Raw genomic sequence first — 23,241 nt, forward strand, 5'->3', positions numbered from 1 at the left:
AAAAGGCTTGTCCACTTGTAGCCCATGCTCAGGTTAGTCCATCAATAGTAAATTGGTGGAGGTCTGCCAGCCAGGACCCCACTGATCAGCTGTTCACCACACTGTTGGGCTTTGCGCATGGAGCTGATACCTGCAGGAAGCACACAGCTCTGTTCTAGCTGCAGAAACCAGGCTCAGTATTACATCAAAGCATCCATTCACTTCAATGGAAATTTTGCCTGCAATACCAAGTCTGCCCACTGCAGTTAGAACAGAGCTGTGTGCTTCCTGCAGAAATCAGCTCAGTTCACAAACATATTTGCACTGTGAACTGCTAATCAGGGATGCCGAGCAGTAGACCCCGCTAATTTACTATTGACGGCTTATTCCGCAGATAGACCATCAATAGTTAACAACTGGACAATCCTTTAAATAATTCACCATGTTTCTGCAGCTAGAATAGGTGGATTTTCGTAATTACTCTGGTGCAAACACTGGCTGTCAAACACAGGAGGCACTTTAGCACTCTGGTAATTCAATCTTTTAGAAGATACTAATGGATAGCGTTACTTTTGGGAATAGTATTTGTTTCTAAAGTGACATCCATAAAGTTTGATGAGGATGTGCCGTGCCCAGCAATCTCTATGGAGAACACAGGTGGCCATACACATCAGATAGGAGTAGGTTGGGCAACCCTTGAACAATCAGCTGGTGAATGAAGGACAAGGAGAACAAGATCTTTCGTTTGATAGATGAAAATTTCATAGGTGGCTGACTTGTTTCCGGATAATGGCAGTCTCTCATTGGTCGGCTAAAACGATAGTTCATTGTTATGTTTTATCAGCCAAACGATCATTTTGGTTGAAATCGTTTTCATCACCTTTAGTCTTATGTAAATGAGCACCTTAACTGCTAAGCCCTATATTCATCAATGTGAAAGCTGCCTCATGAATGGTTTGCATGTACATAAACATACTCCATAGTGAAACGCCTCGGAGGTCGGGAACCAAACTTTGGAACCTCAAGAAAGATTGAAGACTTGCCAATTTCAAAAAACATTTCTCAAACTACTGAATCTCTGCCAGTAGAAATTCAAAACAGCCCTGTAATATCGGAGGGGGCGCTGTACTGGTGGGCATAGACCAGGGGTGTCAACTTCCTGTTTACCGAGGGCCACATCAGCATTATGGTTGCCTTCACTCGGGTGTATTTTATATGTCTGCATTGACTTGCATGGGGGGATTCAGACAAGCATTTTACACTTCTGGAAAAAAACTGCAGCTTGTTCTATTTTGGTCCATATTACAAACCGAAATTGCTCATTAAAGTCACCGGGATCCCCTAGGGACGCATGATACACGTATATTCACTGCATGTTTATGCATAAAGGCAGGAGAAATCTATGGGAGCTTTTGAGGGGGGGGGGGGGGGGTATTTGCCATGTGAAAAACGCAGTGAATACACGTGCCAAAAAAAAAACAACCCGCAAGAGAGTTCAAATACGCAGTGAAAGCGTACAATACCGGCTTGTGAAAACACTGCGTATTTCATAGACTACAACTGCATACGCCTGTGTGAATGAGCCCTAAATGTAACTGCTCAACATGTCTCTGGAGCTCTGTGCACTATGATGGGGCTTTTCCCCTCTCACCTCGTTGGAGGGTGGCTATGGTGGCAGGGTAGGGCTGTGAGGGTTGCTGAAGTGCGGTGTGACAGTGCGCCGAAGCTTAGAATCCAAATGCGAGCGCTGTGCCCTCTGCCAAGCACTGGCGGTATCATCCGGGGAAAATGAAGAGCTGGTCCAAATCCCCCCACTCATGATCAGGTCCGTATAAAGAACCACAACACAGGCCCGTTAGAGATGCAATACCTCTACGGCATGTGGCCGAGAATGGAAAGGTCCAAAAATCTGTACCCATATGAGCTCCCACCATGCCAAAAAGAATCCTGAGCAGCTGCACGCTTCCAGCACCGCAGACCTGGATTCTGAAGCTTATTGGGTATTTAGTTCCCAACTAATTCCATAACTTTACTGAACATTTCTGTGAAGTGGTAGAAAGCAGTGCCAGGTCACTGTGGTATCTGTGCCAGGTCACTGTGGTATCTGTGCCAGGTCACTGTGGTATCTGTGCCAGGTCACTGTGGTATCTGTGCCAGGTCTCTGTGGTATCTGTGCCAGGTCACTGTGGTATCTGTGCCAGGTCACTGGGGCAGGTCACTGGGAGGTATGGGGCAGGTCAGTGGTGTTGTTACGTCCACTTGGAGCACTAAAGCCCCATGCCTCAGTACGGACACAAGATTGTGCCCTTTCAGAGCCGCACTCACACAGCATTTGCACTGACAAATTGCACCTCTCCAGGCTAAGATGGAAGGACACCCATCCCTTACTAATCAGGAAGAGTGGGGCACCCCTGCGTAAAAGCAGGGTAATTCCCCTGATAAGGTCGGCCCCACCGTCTTCATCTAGGACATGGCTATCACTTATTAGGAGCCTGGAAAGATACACTAAAAACACCGGACACGACACGGTTCACACACTAAACACAATAGTACACTTCATGTCTGGCCACCTGCTCGGACATACAGAACAAGTCGCTGTTCACACCAACATACCAGGTTGTGCATACAACATATAACAGGAACCCCACCCAGAGAGTTAGCCACCATGCTGACATAGGGAACAGCACCAGGCATCACCCATCTGACACACACATATGACATCAGACGTCTGGAGGCCACACCTGTCAATAGGGGTGGCCACATGCTCAGGAGATGCCGGCGGGAGCGGACGCACGCTCAGGAGATGCCGGCGGGAGGGGACGCACGCTCAGGAGATGCCGGCGGGAGCGGACGCACGCTCAGGAGATGCCGGCGGGAGCGGACGCACGCTCAGGAGATGCCGGCGTGAGCGGACGCACGCTCAGGAGATGCCGGCGTGAGCGGACGCACGCTCAGGAGATGCCGGCGTGAGCGGACGCACGCTCAGGAGATGCCGGCGTGAGCGGACGCACGCTCAGGAGATGCCGGCGGGAGCGGACGCACGCTCAGGAGATGCCGGCGGGAGCGGACGCACGCTCAGGAGATGCCGGCGGGAGCGGACGCACGCTCAGGAGATGCCGGCGGGGGAGGACGCACGCTCAGGAGATGCCGGCGGGGGAGGACGCACGCTCAGGAGATGCCGGCGGAAGCGGACGCACGCTCAGGAGATGCCGGCGGGAGCGGACGCACGCTCAGGAGATGCCGGCGGGAGCGGACGCACGCTCAGGAGATGCCGGCGGGAGCGGACGCACGCTCAGGAGATGCCGGCGGGAGCGGACGCACGCTCAGGAGATGCCGGCGGGAGCGGACGCACGCTCAGGAGATGCCGGCGGGAGCGGACGCACGCTCAGGAGATGCCGGCGGGAGCGGACGCACGCTCAGGAGATGCCGGCGGGAGCGGACGCACGCTCAGGAGATGCCGGCGGGAGCGGACGCACGCTCAGGAGATGCCGGCGGGAGCGGACGCACGCTCAGGAGATGCCGGCGGGAGCGGACGCACGCTCAGGAGATGCCGGCGGGGGAGGACGCACGCTCAGGAGATGCCGGCGGAAGCGGACGCACGCTCAGGAGATGCCGTCGGGAGCGGACACACGCTCAGGAGATGCCGGCGGAAGCGGACGCACGCTCAGGAGATGCCGGCGGGAGCGGACGCACGCTCAGGAGATGCCGGCGGGAGCGGACGCACGCTCAGGAGATGCCGGCGGGAGCGGACGCACGCTCAGGAGATGCCGGCGGGTGCTTTTTCTTCCTTTCAAAAGCCCGACAACTAAGTAAAGAACATTCGTACCCCACTATAGTCAATGGAGCGGTTTGGTGCAGTTTGGTTGCGTCCTGAGACTGAGCCGGGTGGGATTCCCTTTTCCTGCTCCCTGGACAGAAGCCCTCAAGCAGGTGTGAAACAATGACTTTCCCTAAAGGTGATGCAGCCGCAGCCCCCTCTCCTCCGAGGGCTGTTCTCTCAGCTTCCTCCCCCCTCCTCCTCACACCGAGCCGGGACTCTCCGGCCGGACGCTATGCACTATGCCTCTGTCGGGGCGTGTCTGCAGCCCGCGCTCTATATAGCGAGAATGAGCGGCCCGACGGGCAGGAGAGCAGACGAGGAACACGGAGGTGCGTGATCACGTGACGGTGCTCGGCCCGGCCAGGTGAGTACCTGCCGCCCGGAGGGGCCGCTGCCGCCGCCGGTACGTGGGATGTAACGCGCTCTTGTGTCCCCGCAGACCTCCAGAAGAGACGACTTCACCTCCGGGACTATGCTCTCCAGCCTGTACGTGCTGTACGGAGCGGCGCTGGTCCTCAGCCCGCTGGCAGCGGCGGTGGGACCGGTAGTCCAGTGCGACCCTTGTGACTCCAGAGCCCTGGCGCAGTGCAAGCCCGCGAGCCCCGACTGCGCCGAGCTGGTCCGAGAGCCCCTGTGCGGCTGCTGCTGGAGCTGCGCCCTGCCGGAGGGCAGCCGCTGCGGGGTGTACAGCCACAAGTGCGGCGCGGGGCTGCTGTGTAGACCGGGAGCCGACGAGCCCAAGCCGCTGCACGCCCTGCTGGTGGGACGGGGCGTCTGCATTAATGTCACCGCCGGCAGAGACGGGAGCCGCCCGCTGGAAGGTGAGTCCGGAGCATCCTGCCTGCACTCACGGGGACCGCAGCTCTGGAGTGCCGGCGGCGGGTTGTGTGACTAGTAGGGGGCGCTGGATGTAGCCGCGCATCATGGAGGACGATGTCACCAGCATCTAGTCCTCCCGCTGGAGATCCCGGTGTAAGTAGCTGCCGCCGGGGCATCCCTCTCAGCCCACCGCCTGTTGGTAGGCACTGGGACCCTGGGGGGGGGGGGGGGGGGGGGGGTAGTCTGGCCCTGCAGGCTGACAGATCTGCAGACACTGCGCCACTTTTTACAGCGCATACTGCAGCGTTTCAGCGCCTCTACTGATTTCCATGGGGCTTCGCAGACTCCTCACTAATTCCAATACTGGGGTGCGTTAAACGCTGTCGAATGCATTTGAGAACCATTTGAAATTGCGGTAAAACAAATGAGTAAGAAGTCGGCGTAGTTTAGGAAACCTGTAAAATTGGGGGGTTTAATCCTTAAGCTCTTGTGATCTGATCTCTGCAGTCTGTGTGACGCTATAGTGACAACCCGCACCGTGGTGTGAACCCGGCCTAATCCAGTCTCTATATGTGACGGAATCCTCCGACTACAGAACCTTTTTCTGGAGGGTCCGGCTAGAATATACTAAATGTCATGGCTGGGGTACGATATTTGGTGCATGCCACACGTCTTGATGCAAGAGCCCGTGGTGTGGAAGGCATCCGGCACGCTCCGTCTACAATGGGTGAATGCGTCTGGACCGTTGTGCATCGCTCTATGGAGGGAGGGGACGGACCTGCTCTTCTGCTCTCATCTTATGTAGACAGTCCCTCGTGTAGTATCGTCAGTCCCTCGTGTAGTATCGTCAGTCCCTCGTGTAGTATCGTCAGTCCCTCGTGTAGTATCGTCAGTCCCCCGTGTAGTATCGTCAGTCCCCCGTGTAGTATCGTCAGTCCCCCGTGTAGTATCGTCAGTCCCCCGTGTAGTATCGTCAGTCCCCCGTGTAGTATCGTCAGTCCCCCGTGTAGTATCGTCAGTCCCCCGTGTAGTATCGTCAGTCCCCCGTGTAGTATCGTCAGTCCCCCGTGTAGTATCGTCAGTCCCCCGTGTAGTATCGTCAGTCCCCCGTGTAGTATCGTCAGTCCCCCCTGTAGTATCTTACTACGGCGTTGCAGGTTAGCAGGGGGGGCGATCTGTGTTCTGATGTCCCCACATAAAGGTCACTGAGTGATCTAATGGTAAAAGCTCGTTAGATTGTTGGCAGTGATCTGTAGTCAGACATACAAAAAGGATGCATGTCCTGTCCTTGCATGCTTCCAAGCCCCTGCCTGTAGAGGGAATCCCTGTGATGCCATTAGTGACCTCATGGGATTCCCCATCAGCCACCTGAATGCAGAAATCCATATTTGGGAACCCTGCGCTCAGTTTCTGTGTGACCTGGACTAGACTACAGTCCCCGACACCCTACAGGATCTGGTTGTGAGTGACAGCCTGATCCTGCCAATGTGCGGAGTGCCATCAGACATCATGGAAATGAATGGGCTGCAGGCACAAGAACCAGCCTGTTAATTGACATGGGGTGGTTGGGAAGGGGTTAATATCAGAGCCACCCCCAACATTCAGACCACAGAGCAGACTATCTACAAGCCACGGCTACCTGTTGGATCTCATGCAGAGATGGGAGCTCAAGAGATCCAAGAGCCTCTTTTATACCTGAAATCCAACATCTAGCAAGCTCTGCTTTTCAGGACCTGCAGGGTTGTCTGGGACTGACGAACTAGCAAGGAGCTGCCCTGCAAGAAAACTTGGGTGACCACTAATTAGTCTAGCCTTTGTGTCCTGCCGGCCCCGTTGTGCAGTCTCTGCAGGATGTGATGACCCCTCCAGTGATGATCATGTGGCATTATGGGTGTCATTGCAGGGATTTTCCTGCTGTGCTGCGGCCTGAGACCTCCTCAGATGGTGGAATAAAAACCCTCCTTCCTCAGCGAAGGACTTCATACTAAGTTATCTGTTAGTCGCAACCGACTGGAATTGTCTTTTAGCAACTTTAAGAACTTCTCTCTATACTGATAGTTTTGTTGCAATAAAACTGCTACAATGTATATAAACATGGAGCACATCTGCTGCTTTTCTTCACTAGAGTATTTCTGGCCATGCTCCCCACCCCCGCTCCCTTCTGTACCATTTCTAGTTGTCAGTTGTCAGAGTTCAGCTTCAGCTAGATGTCTCCTATACATGGCACTCACAGGGAAGAAGCCCTGCTCTCACTTCTGTAGCACGAGGACACGGAGCAGATTCTGCTGCTTCTGTCTTCCTCCTCCCTCGTTCTTCATAGACTTCATGGGCTGCAGTCAGGGGTGTGTCTAGCCTTTCTATTGGGAGGGGATATAAGAACTACAACTGACGTGGTTTCCTGAAAAATAAGTCCTTTTTTATATTTTTTTTTTCCCTCAAGAGGCAGTGTCTTATTTTTGGGGGATGTCTAATAACTCACCTACCACCAGTGTTTCGATCCTCGCGCTGGTCTGCCGCGTCCTCCTTCAAGCCGACAAAGCAGTTCTTCCTGGAAGCGGGGCTTGAATAAGCCGCCTCCAGAAAGCTTATGCTCTGACTGGTTAATCCAGCGCCATGTCAGCTAATGTGCTTGACTAACCGATCACAGCCCTTCAATGGCAATACTGGTTAATCCAGCACCAGCTTTCATTGGCTGACACGGCACTGGATTAACCAATCAGAGCATTAGGTCCTGGAGGCAGAGTATTCAAGCCCCGCTTCCAGGAAGAACTGCTCTATCAGCGTGAAGGAGGACGTGTCCTGCAGCAGTGACAGACTGGAGCACCGGCGGTAGTTTTTTTTTTTTTGTTAACATGTAGCCTAGGTAGGGCTTGTATTTCAAGCCTCCCCCGAAAATCAGGTTAGGTCTTACTATCGACGAAACACGGTATGGCATCGAGACTATTATAGGATGTCATAAAATATAGGACTACAACTCCCAGCATTTCCCTGATTATAAGATCTCTCCCAGACATCAATCATCACATGTTCCTTGAGTCTCCAGTGCTGAGCTCTGGCCCTCATGACCGCATTGCAGGTCCTTCTGCCCCAGCATACTTCCCAGGGTCCATGGTAGGTCCTTTTTCTCCACATCTCAGGTCCTTAAATCTCTCTAAAAGTCCAGTAAAGGAGCATGGCTACTCAAGAGGCTGTAATCTGGCTCCATGCAGGAGGCCTTATAATTAGTTTTTAGTATAATTAAAGGTTTTCCAGGCATAACTACTATTGATGACCTATCAACAGGATAGGTCATCAATAGTTGATCGTCTGGGGTCTGCTGCTCGGGACCCCGACCGCTCAGCTGTGCAGGCGCATGCTGTTGCTGCAATAAGAGGTCTGGGTAGAAGCCTCTGCACCAACCTCCATGTAGTGGCCGTCGATTGTAAGTGCAGGCACAGCTTTCATTGAACTCAATGGGAGCTGTCTGCAGGTACAAGTACCAGCCACTACATGGAAGGTCGGTGCAGAGGCTTCCACTCAGACCTCTGTGTATTTGGAGCGGACCCCGGCCAATCAATTGATGACCTATCCTGCTCCCGGGTGGCGGCTCCCACGGCAGAGATCCGCCACGGGATACCGAAACGCCCGTGGACAGGCAGCCTTAGGGAAACAATTCCCGATAACATCTTAACATTTTGTAGTTAAAACTAGGAGATGGTAGCACAGCCCCAAACATCAAAAAGTGTATTCAGCTAGCTGCTGTCCTGTATGGGTCTTGGCAGGGGTGCTCAACTACTTCTAGTAAAAGTCCACATGCCTTGGCCTGCTGTCAGCCACAGGTCCAAGCGGATCAGTAGTCATTGACTGCAGCATCTGAGAATTAAGCACTAGGAGTCATTCACCTGAGCAGCTACCGGTTTCAGCATGGGAAACACCCATGCATGCAAAAAAAGGCAGCCGGCTAGTCTAAGGCCTTTTGGTGACCAGCATGTATTGGTGCTCACTAATGGGTTAAACTCATAACAAAAAATAATCCAGAGATGTTGTGACATTTGCTTATAAAGCATGGCGCTACCTGGTGGTCAAAGTGTATACGAATGTGCACGTCCACTTAATGAGCTGAGTGCCGGTGGACATTCTTGCCGTCATGTGTCCAATAGGTCTTTGTCATTTCTGGATTTTTGGTATGCAAATAATTAAAGGGGTTGTACCAGAACTGCAAGTTATCCCCTATTCATTGGGGTTGGCGGTAAAGGGGGGTTAAGGGAATCAGTGGAGGTCTCGCTGCTGAGACCCCTCCCCCCACCACCACCTATCTCCAGAGTGGGACTCCCATGCCCTGCTCTGATTGCTGCTGCAGGGTTGCTTCTCCCCCTGCAGTGCCGTTGCTCTGAATGGAGCACTGGCTGAGCATGCGTGAGTGGGTGCAGCTCGGCTATCCTGGCAGTCCCATTGACCGTGAGTGCACGACCAGCACCCCATTCAGTTTCCTTACTGTAGGGGAGGTGCAGTAACCCTGAAGTGAGGACAACTGGGGAAATGGGACCCCTGTTCTCCAGATCAGAGGGAGAGGGTCTCTGTAGAGCACTGCACCAGTCAGCAAGTTATCTCCTATACAATAATCGGAGCATAGCAACTTTTTTTTTTTTTTTCCATCTTGCTGTGTTGTAAGAGCGCTTGTGGAATCTTCTCATAGAATACTAAAACTTGCTACAGGTGTCGCCACAAAGCCTCCAACTACCTGATATGTGACAACAAAGTACAGAAGATGAGTCCCTTATTTGAGCCGTGCACAGAAGTGTTGAGCGTGCCGGCCGGGCATTATTCTTCCCTTGTGCACATAGACGTAGTGCTTCTAGATTCCACTTGATCAGGCTAAGATGTTTAATGTAACTATGCTCCGCTCTGGACCTTTATGAATGTTTATATTTGTATGTAGCAGAAAGGCGGCTAAGGTCAGCAAATAGTGGCTAACCCAAATTCAGAAAGCGTGCCAATTTTGTTTAACAAACCCAATAAATGAGAAGGCGGCAAAGCGAGGAAAGTATAAAGGATACATTGCTAGTCGCTGCAGAATATGTAGCTGTTTGTCTGTCATTCTGGAAAATTCAGCCGGTATGAATGGAGAAGAATGTTCAGAGTTCCTCAAGTCTTAAATGGTTGCATTTTACAATATTCTGAAGGTTATGTGACAATGTACTGATGACGCCGCTGTCTGCACTTGAGTCAGGAGTTTTACTAAAGGTGTTTTAAGGCAAAGTTCCCAGCTTTTATAGAATATAACTTGTACGTTTTGTATGTTGGGTGATGCCGGGCTGTGCAGTCTAGAGCGGCCCTGACGGCCCGGGGAGGGGGGGGGTCTAGGGTATTCCCATATTACTTTGTGACAGCTTCATTCTACAATGTAGCCTTATGTTGGTGGGTTCTGGGATTTACCTTAATTTTGTAAGTTGTGAAGATATTTCTTAGCAGAAGAATGTGGTTTGCCGACAAGGTCGTCCCAGGATAGTCTGATCCGATCACATGACAGTCGCAGTAGACCCTGCGACTAATCTGTCCGCAGAGGACACCCCATCCATTGTACATCACGCCGCAGTAATCGGCAAGTAACTTTTAATCTTGCGCGCTGCACATTGTCTGTCTTTAGGCTGGGCTCCCACAGGATGGAAATGCTGCAGAATGTCTATCTGGACCCTCCGGGGAAATTCCACATGCATTTTTAAAACTGAAACTAAGCAGCGAAGTGGTTGAATTTTGCAAAATCCGTAACCTCAATTTTGGCGCCATTTCTGCTGCGGGCTTTCCTCTGAGGAGAGACTTCTGCATTGGTAAACAGGCTGAAAAGCTGCTTAAAAACTAGCACCAAATGGTGTGGGTTTTGAAGTGGCCTTTCTATGAGATTTCCACCCCAGCCGTAGGGTGATCGTACCCCTACTAATCCCCAGGTGCTTGTACACAAGAGCGCTGCGGTGGCCTGGTCTATGCTGTCACCTCATGCAGACTCAACAATATGGTATATAGAGTGATAAATGGAAGCCACAGTTACTGGCGTCCGTAGCCACATCTGCTACATATTTTATGCCAATCGCGTGCAGAGGGTCTAACAGGGTAGAACATTTACCTACAGTATTAAACTGGTGCATTTTGGAATATTCTCAGGTAAGAAAATCCACCTGCCCCATGTGAAGATACTCTTAGGCTGGGGTCACACGGGACGGAAATCTCGCAGAATGACCGCAGCAGGACCGCAGGGAAACTCCACGAGACTTCTGCAGTGGAAAGGCTGCTTCAAACCCGCTGGATTTAGTGCAGCTTTTCAGCCTGTTTGCTGCTGCAGAAGTCTCTCCCAATACAGAGGGGAGTCGGCAGCAGAAATGGCATCAAAATTCACATGTCGCGGATTTGAATTCTGCACCGCATGTCCGTTTCTGTGCAGCTTGTCCGCAGTCTGGGAATGTGGCTTTATTCAGTCTGCTGCTTAGTCTCAGTTTTAAAAATGCATGCGGAGCGTCCGCACAGATTCTGTGGCACTTCTTCCCCCTATGAAGCAGTCTTGGAGTCCGTCCAGGTCCAGCTGCGTTTATTGTCAAGATAGCAATAGACTTGGGCTAACGTCACCCGTGAATCCCGCCCCCATATCGCGCTTCCAAACATGGGGATTCCCAGACGATGTGAGGCATCTTCATGCCAAAACCTCCTCACATCACCTGGGGGGTGAAGGGGTCAGCCGTGCCAGAGGCTCGTGGAGGGTCTCCCATTGGTTTTAATGGGAGACCTGGCACCATGTGCCCCTAGCATGTGATGCGTTGCTGCCGGCTGCACTGAAAACAATGTGCGCTGCGATGTGAGGGCACGCAGGAAGATGGAACATGCTGTGACTTGTCTCCTGGCTTACAGGGCCTTGTGGGAAAGCATCACTCATGTGGGACACACTTCAGAAGAATGGGGTTCATATTTGTGTGTCTCGCAACACACACATCTTGCGTTATTTTCATCGCCCGTGTGAAGCCGGCCTTAAGCCAGCCATGCCTTTCTGAGGCTGCTTATATGCGGCTGAGAAAACGCAGGACGTGTGAGCGCTGCAAGGCTTCCCAAGACAAGGGGGGGGACAACCCTCCAGAATCCTCTGCTGCGGCTAAAAGGAGGATTGCTACATCCTGAACTGATGCGAGGCGTTAACACCAACTCCTCCCATCCGCAGGGGCGTCACATGTCGGACCGTTTCATGGCGCCGTATCGCACTTTCCTGATGGTGGAAACCCTCTTACACTCTTCATGTCCGATTTCCTTGGTATAATTGAGTCTACTCAGGACTTCTTAGTGTCGAGGTGTTTATGCAGCAACCCTCTCAGCACGGACTGCGGGCCGAGGAATGAAAAAAAAATGAATAAATAAATCGTTTTTCCTTCAGTTCGCTTTGGTTGGTGATCTGTTGTAACGTATTCAGAATAGGCAGGGCGATGCGGTTGATTCTCCTGGCATGTCCATCACTTCACATATAGCTTTCTCTGCACCGCGGCTGCGAAATACTGCAGTTTGTGGTTTTGAATACATCCGTATTGGAGGTGGTTACCCTCCTCCCCCCCCCCCCCCCCCCCCCCCAGTTTTGGTTGATTTTTACTTTGAACTTTTGTGTTTGCTGTCCTACTGTGAATATCATGTGGTTGGAGATTACCAAATCACTGCATTTTATTTCCGATCGCAGCACTTTTTTTTGCAATTTTAGTTTAGTTTTCGGAGGCAGATTTCTGCCCCTGACAGTAGGTTTTAGCAGACCCCATCATTGAGGTGCGCTAAACACGGAAAATGGAGCAGACAGAGCTCAAGCCACAGCGCTGGAAAACGTGACTGTGAGGCTCTATTGAAATCAATGGGCGCGTTCTGCCTCGCTTTACTGCAGCGTTTTTGTCATCTCTGGGTGGGCTTAAAGCAAACGGTATATCTGTCCCCGGAACGCTTGAATGAATTTATAGCGGATTTTTCATCTATATATTAACAGTTTCTTCCAAGAACCTATAATAAATTAATAATTCCCACAGTTTCTGCCCCCCCCCCCTCCCACAACTAATCAGATTGCGCCTCCTTGTGTAAAGTGTTTAGCCTCCTGAACCGTATTTATAACTTGTGTAAGTTTTTCTCATGCCCCTCCCTTTTTACAAATTAAGCCTTGAGACCTTTCACTATTGTTGTAGCCCATCATTGGACTTGTTCTATTAACTGGTTTCACTTAAAATAAGCCCTACCCAGCTTTTCAGGGAGGCTTGAGATAGAAGCCCTACCCTGAAAAATAAGACCTAGCTTTTTGGAGACAGGATTTATGAATTGGCCAAACAATGCCATGGCTCAGCCAATTCATAAATTCCGCCTCCACAACGCGATGGCTGTTGTTGGTTCTTCGACCGCTGCTTCGGCAATCAATGTAGCACTCGATGTACCAATCAGAGCCATCCCATTGATTCATCGAGTCTTCCATTGATTGGCTGAACAGCACTTGATGAACCAATCAGAGCCATCACTTCCTGGAGTTGGGAACTGGAGGCGGCCGAGGACTGCAAGAAACCGAGCATCGGGAGGGACCTGGACCGAGCCTACTAAGTATACTAAGACATACCCTGAAAATAAAACCTAGTGCTGCTTTCAGGGCAAAAATTAATATAGGACAGGGTCTTATTTTCAGGGAAACACTATTTTAATGCCTTCCCGTAGGGTGAGTTCTCCAGAATGGAGTGCAGTATCCCACATGTGGTCTCACCAGAGCGCCATACAGTGGGATCACAATCTCCCTCTTTCTACTGGTTCTATCAGAGCTCTGCCTTGTATTGATGAGGCATCATCCCATATTCAGTGTCTGGATGTAACATTTGAAACTGTGCTTTTGTTTACTACCCGTCTGATGGGGCCTCTGGGCTCCAAAAGTTTGCAAATCTAATTTTTCTTATCCAGTGAAGGTATCGCCTCCTATCAATGTGTATTTAATGGCATGTTGAGTCTTCTGGCTAACCAGGTGCCACACTACCCTTCCTGTACATCGTGACTGTCGTGGAAGCGTTCAGCCGGGGTGTAGAAGTAAAACCTCTTACTGGGAGCATCGAGTTCCCCTGAACACAATGTGGTAGTCCAATATACTGACTAATGGAAGTGTCTGCTCTTGTATCAATAGGGAACGTCAGCCGATCCGATGAGGAGCTTCCTGACAGCAGTGACACTCCAGCACCGTCTAACACACAGAGAATGTTGTATAGTAATCCTCAGACCAAAATAGAAATCATCACGAAGGAACAAGCCAGAAATACTCAGCGCTATAAAGTGGACTACGATCCTCAAAGCACGGACACCGTCAACTACTTCCCAGAAATCAAGCAGGATATGGAGTATGTAAGTTTGTTTTGCCCAACTCTGGAACCTGCAATAGAACGCAATAGGGAAGGATGTTCCCTTGTGTGAAGAAATGTAACCGGAATGACTGTTTAGGGATTGATTAGGAGATGCCCCTATGCCCGGTAGCGGCTGCTTGGACGCTCGAGTGGCAGCCTCACTCTTGGGATTTGTCAGGCTTGGTATTGGAGGTCAGTAATCTTATTAATGGCCTCTGTTTTCCTTACAGGGTCCGTGTCGACGAGAAATAGAAAGTATATTAAATCACTTAAAGATCATCAACATCTTGAGTCCTAGAGGGTTTCATATTCCGAATTGTGATAAGAAAGGATTTTACAAGAAAAAGCAAGTAAGTTGGTGTTGTATGGCACTGAATGAAGATCAGGAGGTCCATGTTAACCCGTCCTACCCGGCGCTGTAATAGTACTTCTAGGCTGCTATTGGGTTGGTCTGAGCTGCTGTACTGCTACACCACCATGATCCTGCGGCTCCGGAGCTAGTGATGGCAATGCAATCACTTGTGGGGTGTCGGCTGTGTCATGGTGGTTGCCCCACACTAATGGTTGGAACTTGTATTTGCTGATCATGGTGGCTACATGGAGTCTGTTTTGATTGTGGCTTGCAGAGCAAGGAGGCTCCCTCTGTCCATAATCTGCAATGCAATCATACGGCGCTTAGGAGTTGCCTATAAACTTCTGTAATGTCTTCTGGATCTGCCATTACAGATGTCTATTAGGCCATGCCTAAGGCAAGGAATAATAGGATGCCAGTACTAACATGGCTTGAAAAAAAAGAACTGAAGAAAACACAAAGTAATTTTAAGTCATATGTACCCCCAAAATAGTCCCACTGGAAACCTCAGCTGATCCTACGAAGAAAAAACACAAGGCCTCACATCTTCAGACTCTGGTAACTGGGTGGAACCTCTTCTCTGCGTCGTAGAGGCGTCTAGTGGTGAACAACCTCTACAAGTGGAGGAAGAGGTCACTGCACACAAGGAGCCTCCGAGAGCCTCTTGTAGGCCAAGGGGGGAACCACTTTTAGGGCCTCCGCTGACAGTCCATCTAATCACCACAACTCCCATCATTTACAGATCTGCCTGAGATGGAACCGCATGCCGGGGTCTGCAGCAAAACGACAACGTCTGGGGATGTTTTTGACCGTGTATTTCAAGGACTGCAATCTGTGGCGCTTTTTCAGAAAAGCAGTGTGTTCTTTTTGAAGATTTTCAGCTCCACGCGGCTTGTACAGTATATGCTGTGGAAATCCCACAACCTTTATGGCCCTTTTCCAAAAAATGGGGTCCTATCTCCGGAGTTCCCATTTTACTGGTACTTCAGAAAAGTGACCGTGCCTAAAACAACTCTGCAAAGTCCATGCTTCAAATGGTAGGCATCACCTAAACTAGAACTTGGTTCATGGTAATTATAAGTGACTGGACCTCTTAAAATAAAACCACGTATAACAAACTGTTTTAGAACACAAGTTGCCGTCCCTGCCCCGCGCCTACCCCATTGGTATGCTCATGGCCCAGCTGATCACTGCTTGGCCTTACTTGAAACATGCAAAAATGTAAGGATAGATTTTTATACAATGGCTGTCCCAAAATCAGTCAATAGGGATGTCTGTATACTAGAATGTAAATGAATGACTTGTGTAGTAAGGAATCCACAACCGATTCTAGTAATGCTACCTTGGCTGATGTGGGAATGCTGAGGGTGTCTGGCATGGCTGAAACCCATACATGGCACCTGTGGTGTTCATCGTGGATCTTGGTGCAGATTGCAGGCTGGTTCAACAGAATCCTATAACCCAGCACTCAGCTCTTGACCTCCAGAGCAGCAGTCTAGAAGTGGCATGCTAGAGCTTTCTTGAAGCTGTTTTGCATCCCTGTTCTAGGGGGCGCAGTCTAAGGGCACTTATACATGTGGAGAACCGCAGGGGCCAAATCGGCACCTAAAATCTGCTGGAGACTTTTGACCCCTGTACTTGGCGTTGAGTTCCGCAGCATGAATGGACTTACTGTGGATTTGTTGCAGACATTTCCACCCCGTGTGAAGACGTCTGCCGTCTCCTCCGTACGGCTCGTACTGTAAATGCTGCAGACTCTTCACAGCAGTTCAGTCTCGTCTGAAGGCGGTCCAAGTCTCCGTTCCCCATGTAGCTGAACCTCTGCAGTACCTTAGATGAATCCTGACTAATCTAGTCAGCGAGCATAACCTCTAGGTATCTGGTTTAGGCCGTATTTGCAGTGTGGAATCCGGGCTGATGGCTCCCCGATCCCGCAGCAAATACCTTCCGTAGCTGCCCTGCCCATGAGCGCAAATTGACTGCAATTTCCTGCTTGCGGGAGGAAAAAAATAACAGCAGGCTCTGTTCTAATGTGGGCCTAGCATGGACAGCTTCCACTGAAGTTAATGGAAGCCATCCGTCCAGCGGTCCTTCTGCAGTGAGCACTGCAGAAAGGTCGCGGGGCCCGCGTCATCACGTCGGGGATGGCGCATGTGCATTGCTGCAGCTGGCGCATCTGCAGCACAGCAGAACAGAAAAATGACAGGCATGCAGGGGTCGCTGCCGAGGCACAAGGTCTGATTCTGGTGCGGGACCCCACATCTGGAATCCGACCCAGCTGTGTGCATGCAGCTTTAAGGGGTGTTTGTTTGATTTGTCTTTGCAGTGTAGAGAAAACTCTGATATTACATGGAAACAGTCAGCAAGCAGGTTTGCTGATGCTGCAGCAAAGTTAGTGGAAAATTGATACAATGTTTCAAATAGTTTACCGGTGTTCCTTTTCGTCAAACTTTAAGCACAGGTCATAAGACTCTTCCATGCTTGCCTTGCTGACGGGTTGGTCACCTCTTCTGCGTCTGATGTATTATTGGGGCTTCGGTTGGGGGTATTGTCTTGTACCATACGGTTCCATATCTTGCATGCATCAGATGCCGATGTCCTCAGGCGGACCCCATTGACTCGGGTGTCTGATGTAACGTGTGACTGCCGCTGTTGCTATTTTAACATTTAATACATAAATGTGTTCAACCTTTTTTCTTCTGGCATCAAACAGACATTTCATTTTAAAGCCTCCAGACATGCTGACCTTTTTGGCTGCATGCTTGGCAACTGACTTGGTATATAGGTTTACCCGGGCGGCGTGGACAATATGTGCCGTCTTCCTCTTGACAGAATTCTTGGCAATACATGGGAAATGAAGTCATTGCTATTTCAAATATCTGATGTGGCTGCCGGTGCCAGGAGCGTCCTGTTATACAACGCGCAGTGGTGTACCTGCCCGGGAGATGTGCAGCAAGCAAGTAGGACTGTGGGCGATATTCTCCACCACAGGACCCTAACATGGCACACACACCTTGCCCTTATTACTCTATGCACTCACATAAGGATAAGGCGCACGATCTCTAGAAAACTGCCGGTGTTGCAGTTCTCTGAATCTGACATCTATAGATGGAAAATGCCAAGTTCAGCATATGTCAAACGTGGCACAACCCCTACAGGGAATAAAGCAATGGCTTGAATGGAAGTTTGCATTGACTAAAGCAGGGTTCCCCAACTCCAGTCCTCAGGGACCACCAACAGGTCATGTTTTCAGGATTTCCTCAGTGTTGCACAGGTGATGTAATTGTCAGTGCCTCACACATTGCCACAGGGGTTCTTACCATAGGAGATCCTGAAAACATGACCTGTTGGTAGTCCCTGAGGACTGGAGTTGGGGACCCCTGGACTAAACTACTGTAATGACTACTTTTTTTTTCCTTTTTTTTGTTCACTTCCTATGAAAGTCCAGAGTTTTAACCAAACTATCACTCTTATAACTTTGCAGTGTCGCCCATCAAAAGGCAGAAAAAGAGGAAATTGCTGGTGTGTGGATAAATATGGCCAACCTCTTCCAGGATATGATGTAAACAGGGGGGATGCCAACTGCTATAACTTGGAAAGCAAATGAGCCCCTTGAGTGATAGGCCCATCGGTGGAGAAGGACTCAGGAATAAGAAGCCATTGGAAGGAAGAGAAACTACAAATAAAATTACTTGACCTGAAGCTGCAAGCTACACTTTACATGGTCGACACTTCTGGACCTCACAGCTGATCGGCCGGATGACACTGCGGCTTCAGCTCTGAATTTCCATGTTATGCTGCACTATTGATCCTAAAGTGACCTAGTGGGAAGGAAGCACTTCATGATGGATTCAGGGAAAAGACACAAAACCCCCCTGTGACCAATTGAGTTCTTGAACATGCTGGTTCCTGCAAAAGATCAAGCAATTATTTTACACCTCTTGAATTCCCCCCTCCTTTACTTTCAGCAGAACTTTTGGGAAATTTATCTGCACGGGTAACTTTTTTTTTGTGTTTTGTTGAAATATATTATGAATATTGTTAGCTTGTATTTAATATATTTTTTATATAAACTTTATTTAAACATAAATTATACTTTATTGACTTTTTAAAGCCTTTTCTTTTCTAAGTCAGTGGGGACGGAGCAGATTTGGCAATAACCAAGCCTTCTAGCCCTCGCTGTACTGTTACGGTGCTTCTACAGGACCGCTTCGCCATGCAGCGGAACACGTTGTCTTGCCGATTTGCCAGGATCTGAGACATAAATGATGTTGTAGATTATAGGTACAACAGTCCTACAGTTGCATCTTAGCGTGCCGACCATGCCCACTACACCTGGAGTCATCGGGTGATCGACTCTGGTTTAATAGACTTCTAGCCAAATCTATTCTTGTGGCAGCATAACTGTCCAGTGGGGCAAGTAGGAGCCGTACAATGGAGGGATATGGCTCGTGGGGAGTGAACAGGGCTTCAGCTATGATCTGTATTTTTCGGTGGGCAGACCAGCCGGGGCCAGGAACGACCGGGGAGGTGAGGGGTTTAGTTTCATGGTCAATCTGCAGATTTTGCTCTACAGCTACTCAGGATTGTTTAGCTTTCTTACCTGTTGAGTTTGGCGCAGAAGCGGACCGTCTGCAGCCTTAAATGACAGCCGAGCAGCTGCCTAGAAACCTGCCGCTGCAGGTGACCTGGACTGCAGACTCTCCAGGACCCCGTCCTGCTAGGTGCTCGCTTACCTTGTAGGAAGGACCGCCCACTAATGCTGCAGGGACCGACTCCGGTTCATAATACAGATGCAAACAAACCCTCCAATGGCCTCATGTTGAAAGGGACTTCTGACCGACATCCAGGCCTAGTTATGGAAGCTTGAATGCTGCAATGTGTAAATGAGGCTGTAGGGTACAACTTGCCTTGCTCGTAGTTATAGCTAAGGTCCTTAACCCCTTAGCGACCAAGCTCTTACCTCCCCCCCCCTCCTTCCCCATCGCTGCCTTCAGGTGGTTTTTTGCAGGCCAAATTGAGATTTGCTTCTTGTTTTTCAGTACATTATATCACTGAAAAGTACAAGCAGAGAGGAATGAGAAAATGAAATTCCACTTTTTTTTTTTAACTTGGCAATGCTTTGATTGCTCCTGCAGTATGATGTAATGTGATCATCTCGGTGGGGCATGTAGGACCCCCAAAAAATCAGCCAGGGGATTTAAATGACAGCGGCATTTAAAGAGTAAACTGCTCCAATGAGCCACACGGCTTTTCGGATCTGTGGTGTCTGTAAGACGGCCGGCAGCTGTGGTGTATGGAGGGAGTTCACCCTGCCATCTCCCTTCATACATATCTTGCAGCTGCAAGATGTAAAAACACGAAGGGCTGATCACTAATGGGGTTAAGGGCTCTTTAACACAAATGTGAATGTACAGCAGTGAATGGTGGCCATGGAATTCAATGGGTTCACTCACAGCTGTTTTTTTTTTTTTTGTTCGTTTTTTTTTTCTCATGCAGCTTTTGATTACATAAAAAGGCGATGTAGCTTGTCGCATGGTGCGTAGTACATTTACACATGCCTGACTACTTCGATGGCCTATTTCAGTGTAGCGTAAAGATGCAGGGAGTTGGCTTATTTCAGTTCATAAATGCGCTGCATATTCGCAAACTGCGGTCCGGCAGTGTAGATAAGCGCACTTCCCGAGCCTTCAGGACATTTGTAGAGAATTTAGTTTTTTCCCGGCGTCATCCTGACGGCATACCTGGAGGTTGCACCTTGACCTTGTAGGGACAGGAAGCAAGAGACTTCAAAAGGCTCCTCCCACCTCCCATTCTCCAGTGCTTCCTGTCCCTACAGGGACATGCAAGAGGTGCTCCCTCCAGGGAGCCACAGGATAACAACCAGGATGGACAGTCCACGGGGCCGCCTCCCCTCTCACCTTCTTTCCAGGAAGGAATCTTGCTGACAGTGGGGCTGACGGTCCACAGGGCTGCTTCCCCTCTCACCTCCCCTCCGGAGAGTCAGCGCGGTCCGGGGGCACGGCGGGCCACAGGTCTGACCGCCCGGGGTTCACCACCGCAAAGTGTGGCGGAGCAGAGGTCCTTGAGTCCCTCCTGCTGCTTCCGTGCAGCGTTTCAGCCAGGGAGAGCGGCGGGCCATAGGCTCAGATGCCTCTCTCCTCCAGGCATGCCGGCGCAGCCGTGCGCAACGTCGGGGGGCGGAGCCAATGACGCGGCGTGACGTGGTGACGTCAGACGCCGTCAGCTGACCGGGAAGAGCGGGAGATTTAAAAATGGAGAGACCCCCCCCCCCCCCCCCCCCCAGCAAGCTTCCACTGACAGCACAAAGGATTACTCTGTCTGCCTGATCCTGTCTACACTTCTGGCAAGTATGACTGACTACAAAGGAATCGGAGATGGAAGCCCTGCAAACCGTAAGTGTGACTTGCTGCAGGAATGTTATGCCCAAGGATTTAGCATTGTGTAGGGGTTTTCCTTTATGTGCATGCATGTGTCTTTTGCAGGACAGGGAATCCACCCGGTCTAAGCAGGACCTTAGGGAAAAATACAAGAAATGCGCCCTGTGCCTTAAAAAATTAGACGAGGCGTATAAAAAAACAATAGGCCAGGACTGTACCTCCAAGATCCTTACGGATGAACAGGCCGACTTTAGGGATGATATTAGATCCCTAGTCAGGGAGGAGGTCCGGGCATCGATCTCCAGTCTCCCCCCAGCCCAGCAGGAAAGAAGGGCTCCCTTCTTTCCCGCTGAAAGAAGGGCGAGCCACATACGTCTGTCGAGCTCAGACTCTGAGCAATCCCTGGGCGACCTGTCAGACGGCGAACTTTTGGACCGTCCTTCTGACACCAAGGATGAGAATAAGTACTATTTCTCATCCGGGGACCTGGATGACCTGATCAGAGCCGTCAGGGATACAATGAAGCTAGAGGATGTGGTCGAGCCAAGGTCCGTACAGGACGACATGTTCGGCGGGCTCAGGCCAAGGAATCGCATTGTTTCCAGTTAATGATACTCTGAAAAAAGTAATCCTGCATGAATGGGCGTGCGTGGACAGACATCTCTACTTGTCCCGCGAGTACAAAGAAAGACTCCGCTTCGCAGAGGAAGATCTGAGCATCTACGAAGAGGTCCCCAAGGTGGACGCACAAGTGGCCAGAATGGCCAAAAAGACAGCCCTGCCATTTGAGGACTCCTCATCTTAAAGACCCTATGGACAACAGGGTTGATGCCTTGATGAAACGGGCCTGGCAAACAACGGCCTATACGCTGGAGTCCAACATCGCAGCGACTTCTGTGGCGAGGTCGATGTTCCTCTGGTTAGGGGAACTCGACGACCAGATTAAACAGAAGGCCCCCAGAGAGGCGTTACTGGAATGCATGCCTTTACTAAAATCAACAACAGGCTTCCTGGCAGACGCATCCGCCGAGTCCATGAGGCTGGCGGCCAGAAGCGCCGCATTGTCCAACATGGCCAGGCGGGCAGTCTGGCTAAAAACGTGGAAGATACGACCTCCAAAGGAAGATTGTGTTCCATCCCCTTTCATGGCCCGCACATTTTTGGCGTGGATTTGGAGGAGATCCTAAAAAGAGCTACCGACAAAACCCACAGTTTTCTGGATCAAGCAAGAACGGGATTTCCCTACAAACGCCAGCCATCCTTCAAACCATACCGGGGCAAAGGAGAGACTGGGCGCTGATCCTACCCCAAAGGAGGCAGGGGTAAGACAAAACAACCCCTACCCCTATAGAAGAGTACCAGGTGGGGGGGCAGACTATTGAACTTTTCCCGAGAATGGCAAGAGATTACAGATAACCCGTGGGTCCTGCAGCTCATAGCCCAGGGGTACAGAATAGAATTCTTCACCCGGCCCCCCAATTTCTTCAGAGTCACCCCCACAGAATCCCCTGCCATGCAGGACATCTTTAAAAATGAAATCTCTAAGCTGCTGCAAATGGGGGCGGTAGTTTGGGTCCCCACAGTAGAGCAGGGCCAGGGATTCTACTCGCTTCTATTTCTGATAAAAAAAGCCAAACGGCAGTTTCCGGATGATTCTTAATCTGAAGGGCCTGAATAAATTTATTACCTACAAAAGGTTTAAAATGTAAACAGTCCGGTCAGCGGTAACCCTGATCGAAAGGGGGGACTTGATGAGTACCGTCGACCTAAAAGACGCGTACTACCACGTCCCAGTCCTGCCAGAACATCATAAATACCTGAGGTTTGCCATCAGAATAGGGAGCCGGGTACGCCATTTTCAATTTCAGTGCCTACTAGAGATGAGCGAGCGTACTCGGAAAAGCACTACTCGCTCGAGTAATGTGCTTTATCCGAGTATCGCTGTGCTCGGGTCTGAAGATTCGGGTGCGGCTGACAGGTGAGTCGCAGCGGGGAGCAGGGGAGAGCGGGCGGGAGAGAGGGAGAGAAAGATCTTACCTCCGTTCCTCCCTGCTCTCCCCTGCAGCTCCCCGCTCCGTGCCGGCACCCGAATCTTCAGACCCGAGCACAGCGGTACTCGGATAAAGCACATTACTCGAGCGAGTAGTGCTTTTCCGAGTACGCTCGCTCCTCTCTAGTGCCTACCCTTTGGCATCTCTACAGCACCCAGAATATTCTCTAAAATAGTGGCAGAGATGGTGGCGCATCTCCATGTAGCAGGTATAAATATCATCCCGTACCTGGACGACTTCCTGGTGATCGCCTCCTCATCCAAGATCCTCAGAGACAATACTAGCAGTCATCTCTCCTTTTCAGAGATTGGGGTGGATAGTTAACTTCCCCAAGTCCAGTCTTCTCCCCGAGACACGGAAAACCTTCCTGGGGGTGCAGATAGACTCAGTATCACAGACCTTGTCTTTGCCTCCACCCAGACAGGAAAGTCTTAGACTGGCAGCACAGGAGGGCAGCCAGAAGAAG

The 23,241-nt window shown here is 50.5% G+C and overlaps 1 protein-coding gene across 1 annotated transcript; it reads left to right on the plus strand.

Annotated features, from left to right (window-relative positions):
* The first annotated feature begins 4,016 nt into the window (after positions 1-4,016).
* Positions 4,017-18,413, plus strand: IGFBP3 (insulin like growth factor binding protein 3). Its single transcript, XM_066584543.1, has 5 exons — positions 4,017-4,163; positions 4,239-4,620; positions 13,758-13,972; positions 14,202-14,321; positions 17,808-18,413. The coding sequence occupies exons 2-5, from the start codon at positions 4,272-4,274 to the stop codon at positions 17,928-17,930; spliced, it is 807 nt and encodes a 268-aa protein (XP_066440640.1). The 5' UTR covers positions 4,017-4,163; positions 4,239-4,271; the 3' UTR covers positions 17,931-18,413.
* Positions 18,414-23,241: the final 4,828 nt, after the last annotated feature.

The sequence above is a fragment of the Eleutherodactylus coqui genome, chromosome 12 (assembly GCF_035609145.1).
Source record: "Eleutherodactylus coqui strain aEleCoq1 chromosome 12, aEleCoq1.hap1, whole genome shotgun sequence".
Lineage (NCBI taxonomy): Eukaryota > Metazoa > Chordata > Amphibia > Anura > Eleutherodactylidae > Eleutherodactylus > Eleutherodactylus coqui.

Excerpts from the sequence above, each read along its gene's own strand:
- IGFBP3 (XM_066584543.1), top strand. The coding sequence starts at position 4,272 with ATGCTCTCCAGCCTGTACGTGCTGTACGGAGCGGCGCTGGTCCTCAGC. Across the intron at positions 13,973-14,201 it reads TCAAGCAGGATATGGAGTAT|GGTCCGTGTCGACGAGAAAT; the intron begins GTAAGTTTGTTT and ends TTTTCCTTACAG. Across the intron at positions 14,322-17,807 it reads GATTTTACAAGAAAAAGCAA|TGTCGCCCATCAAAAGGCAG; the intron begins GTAAGTTGGTGT and ends ATAACTTTGCAG.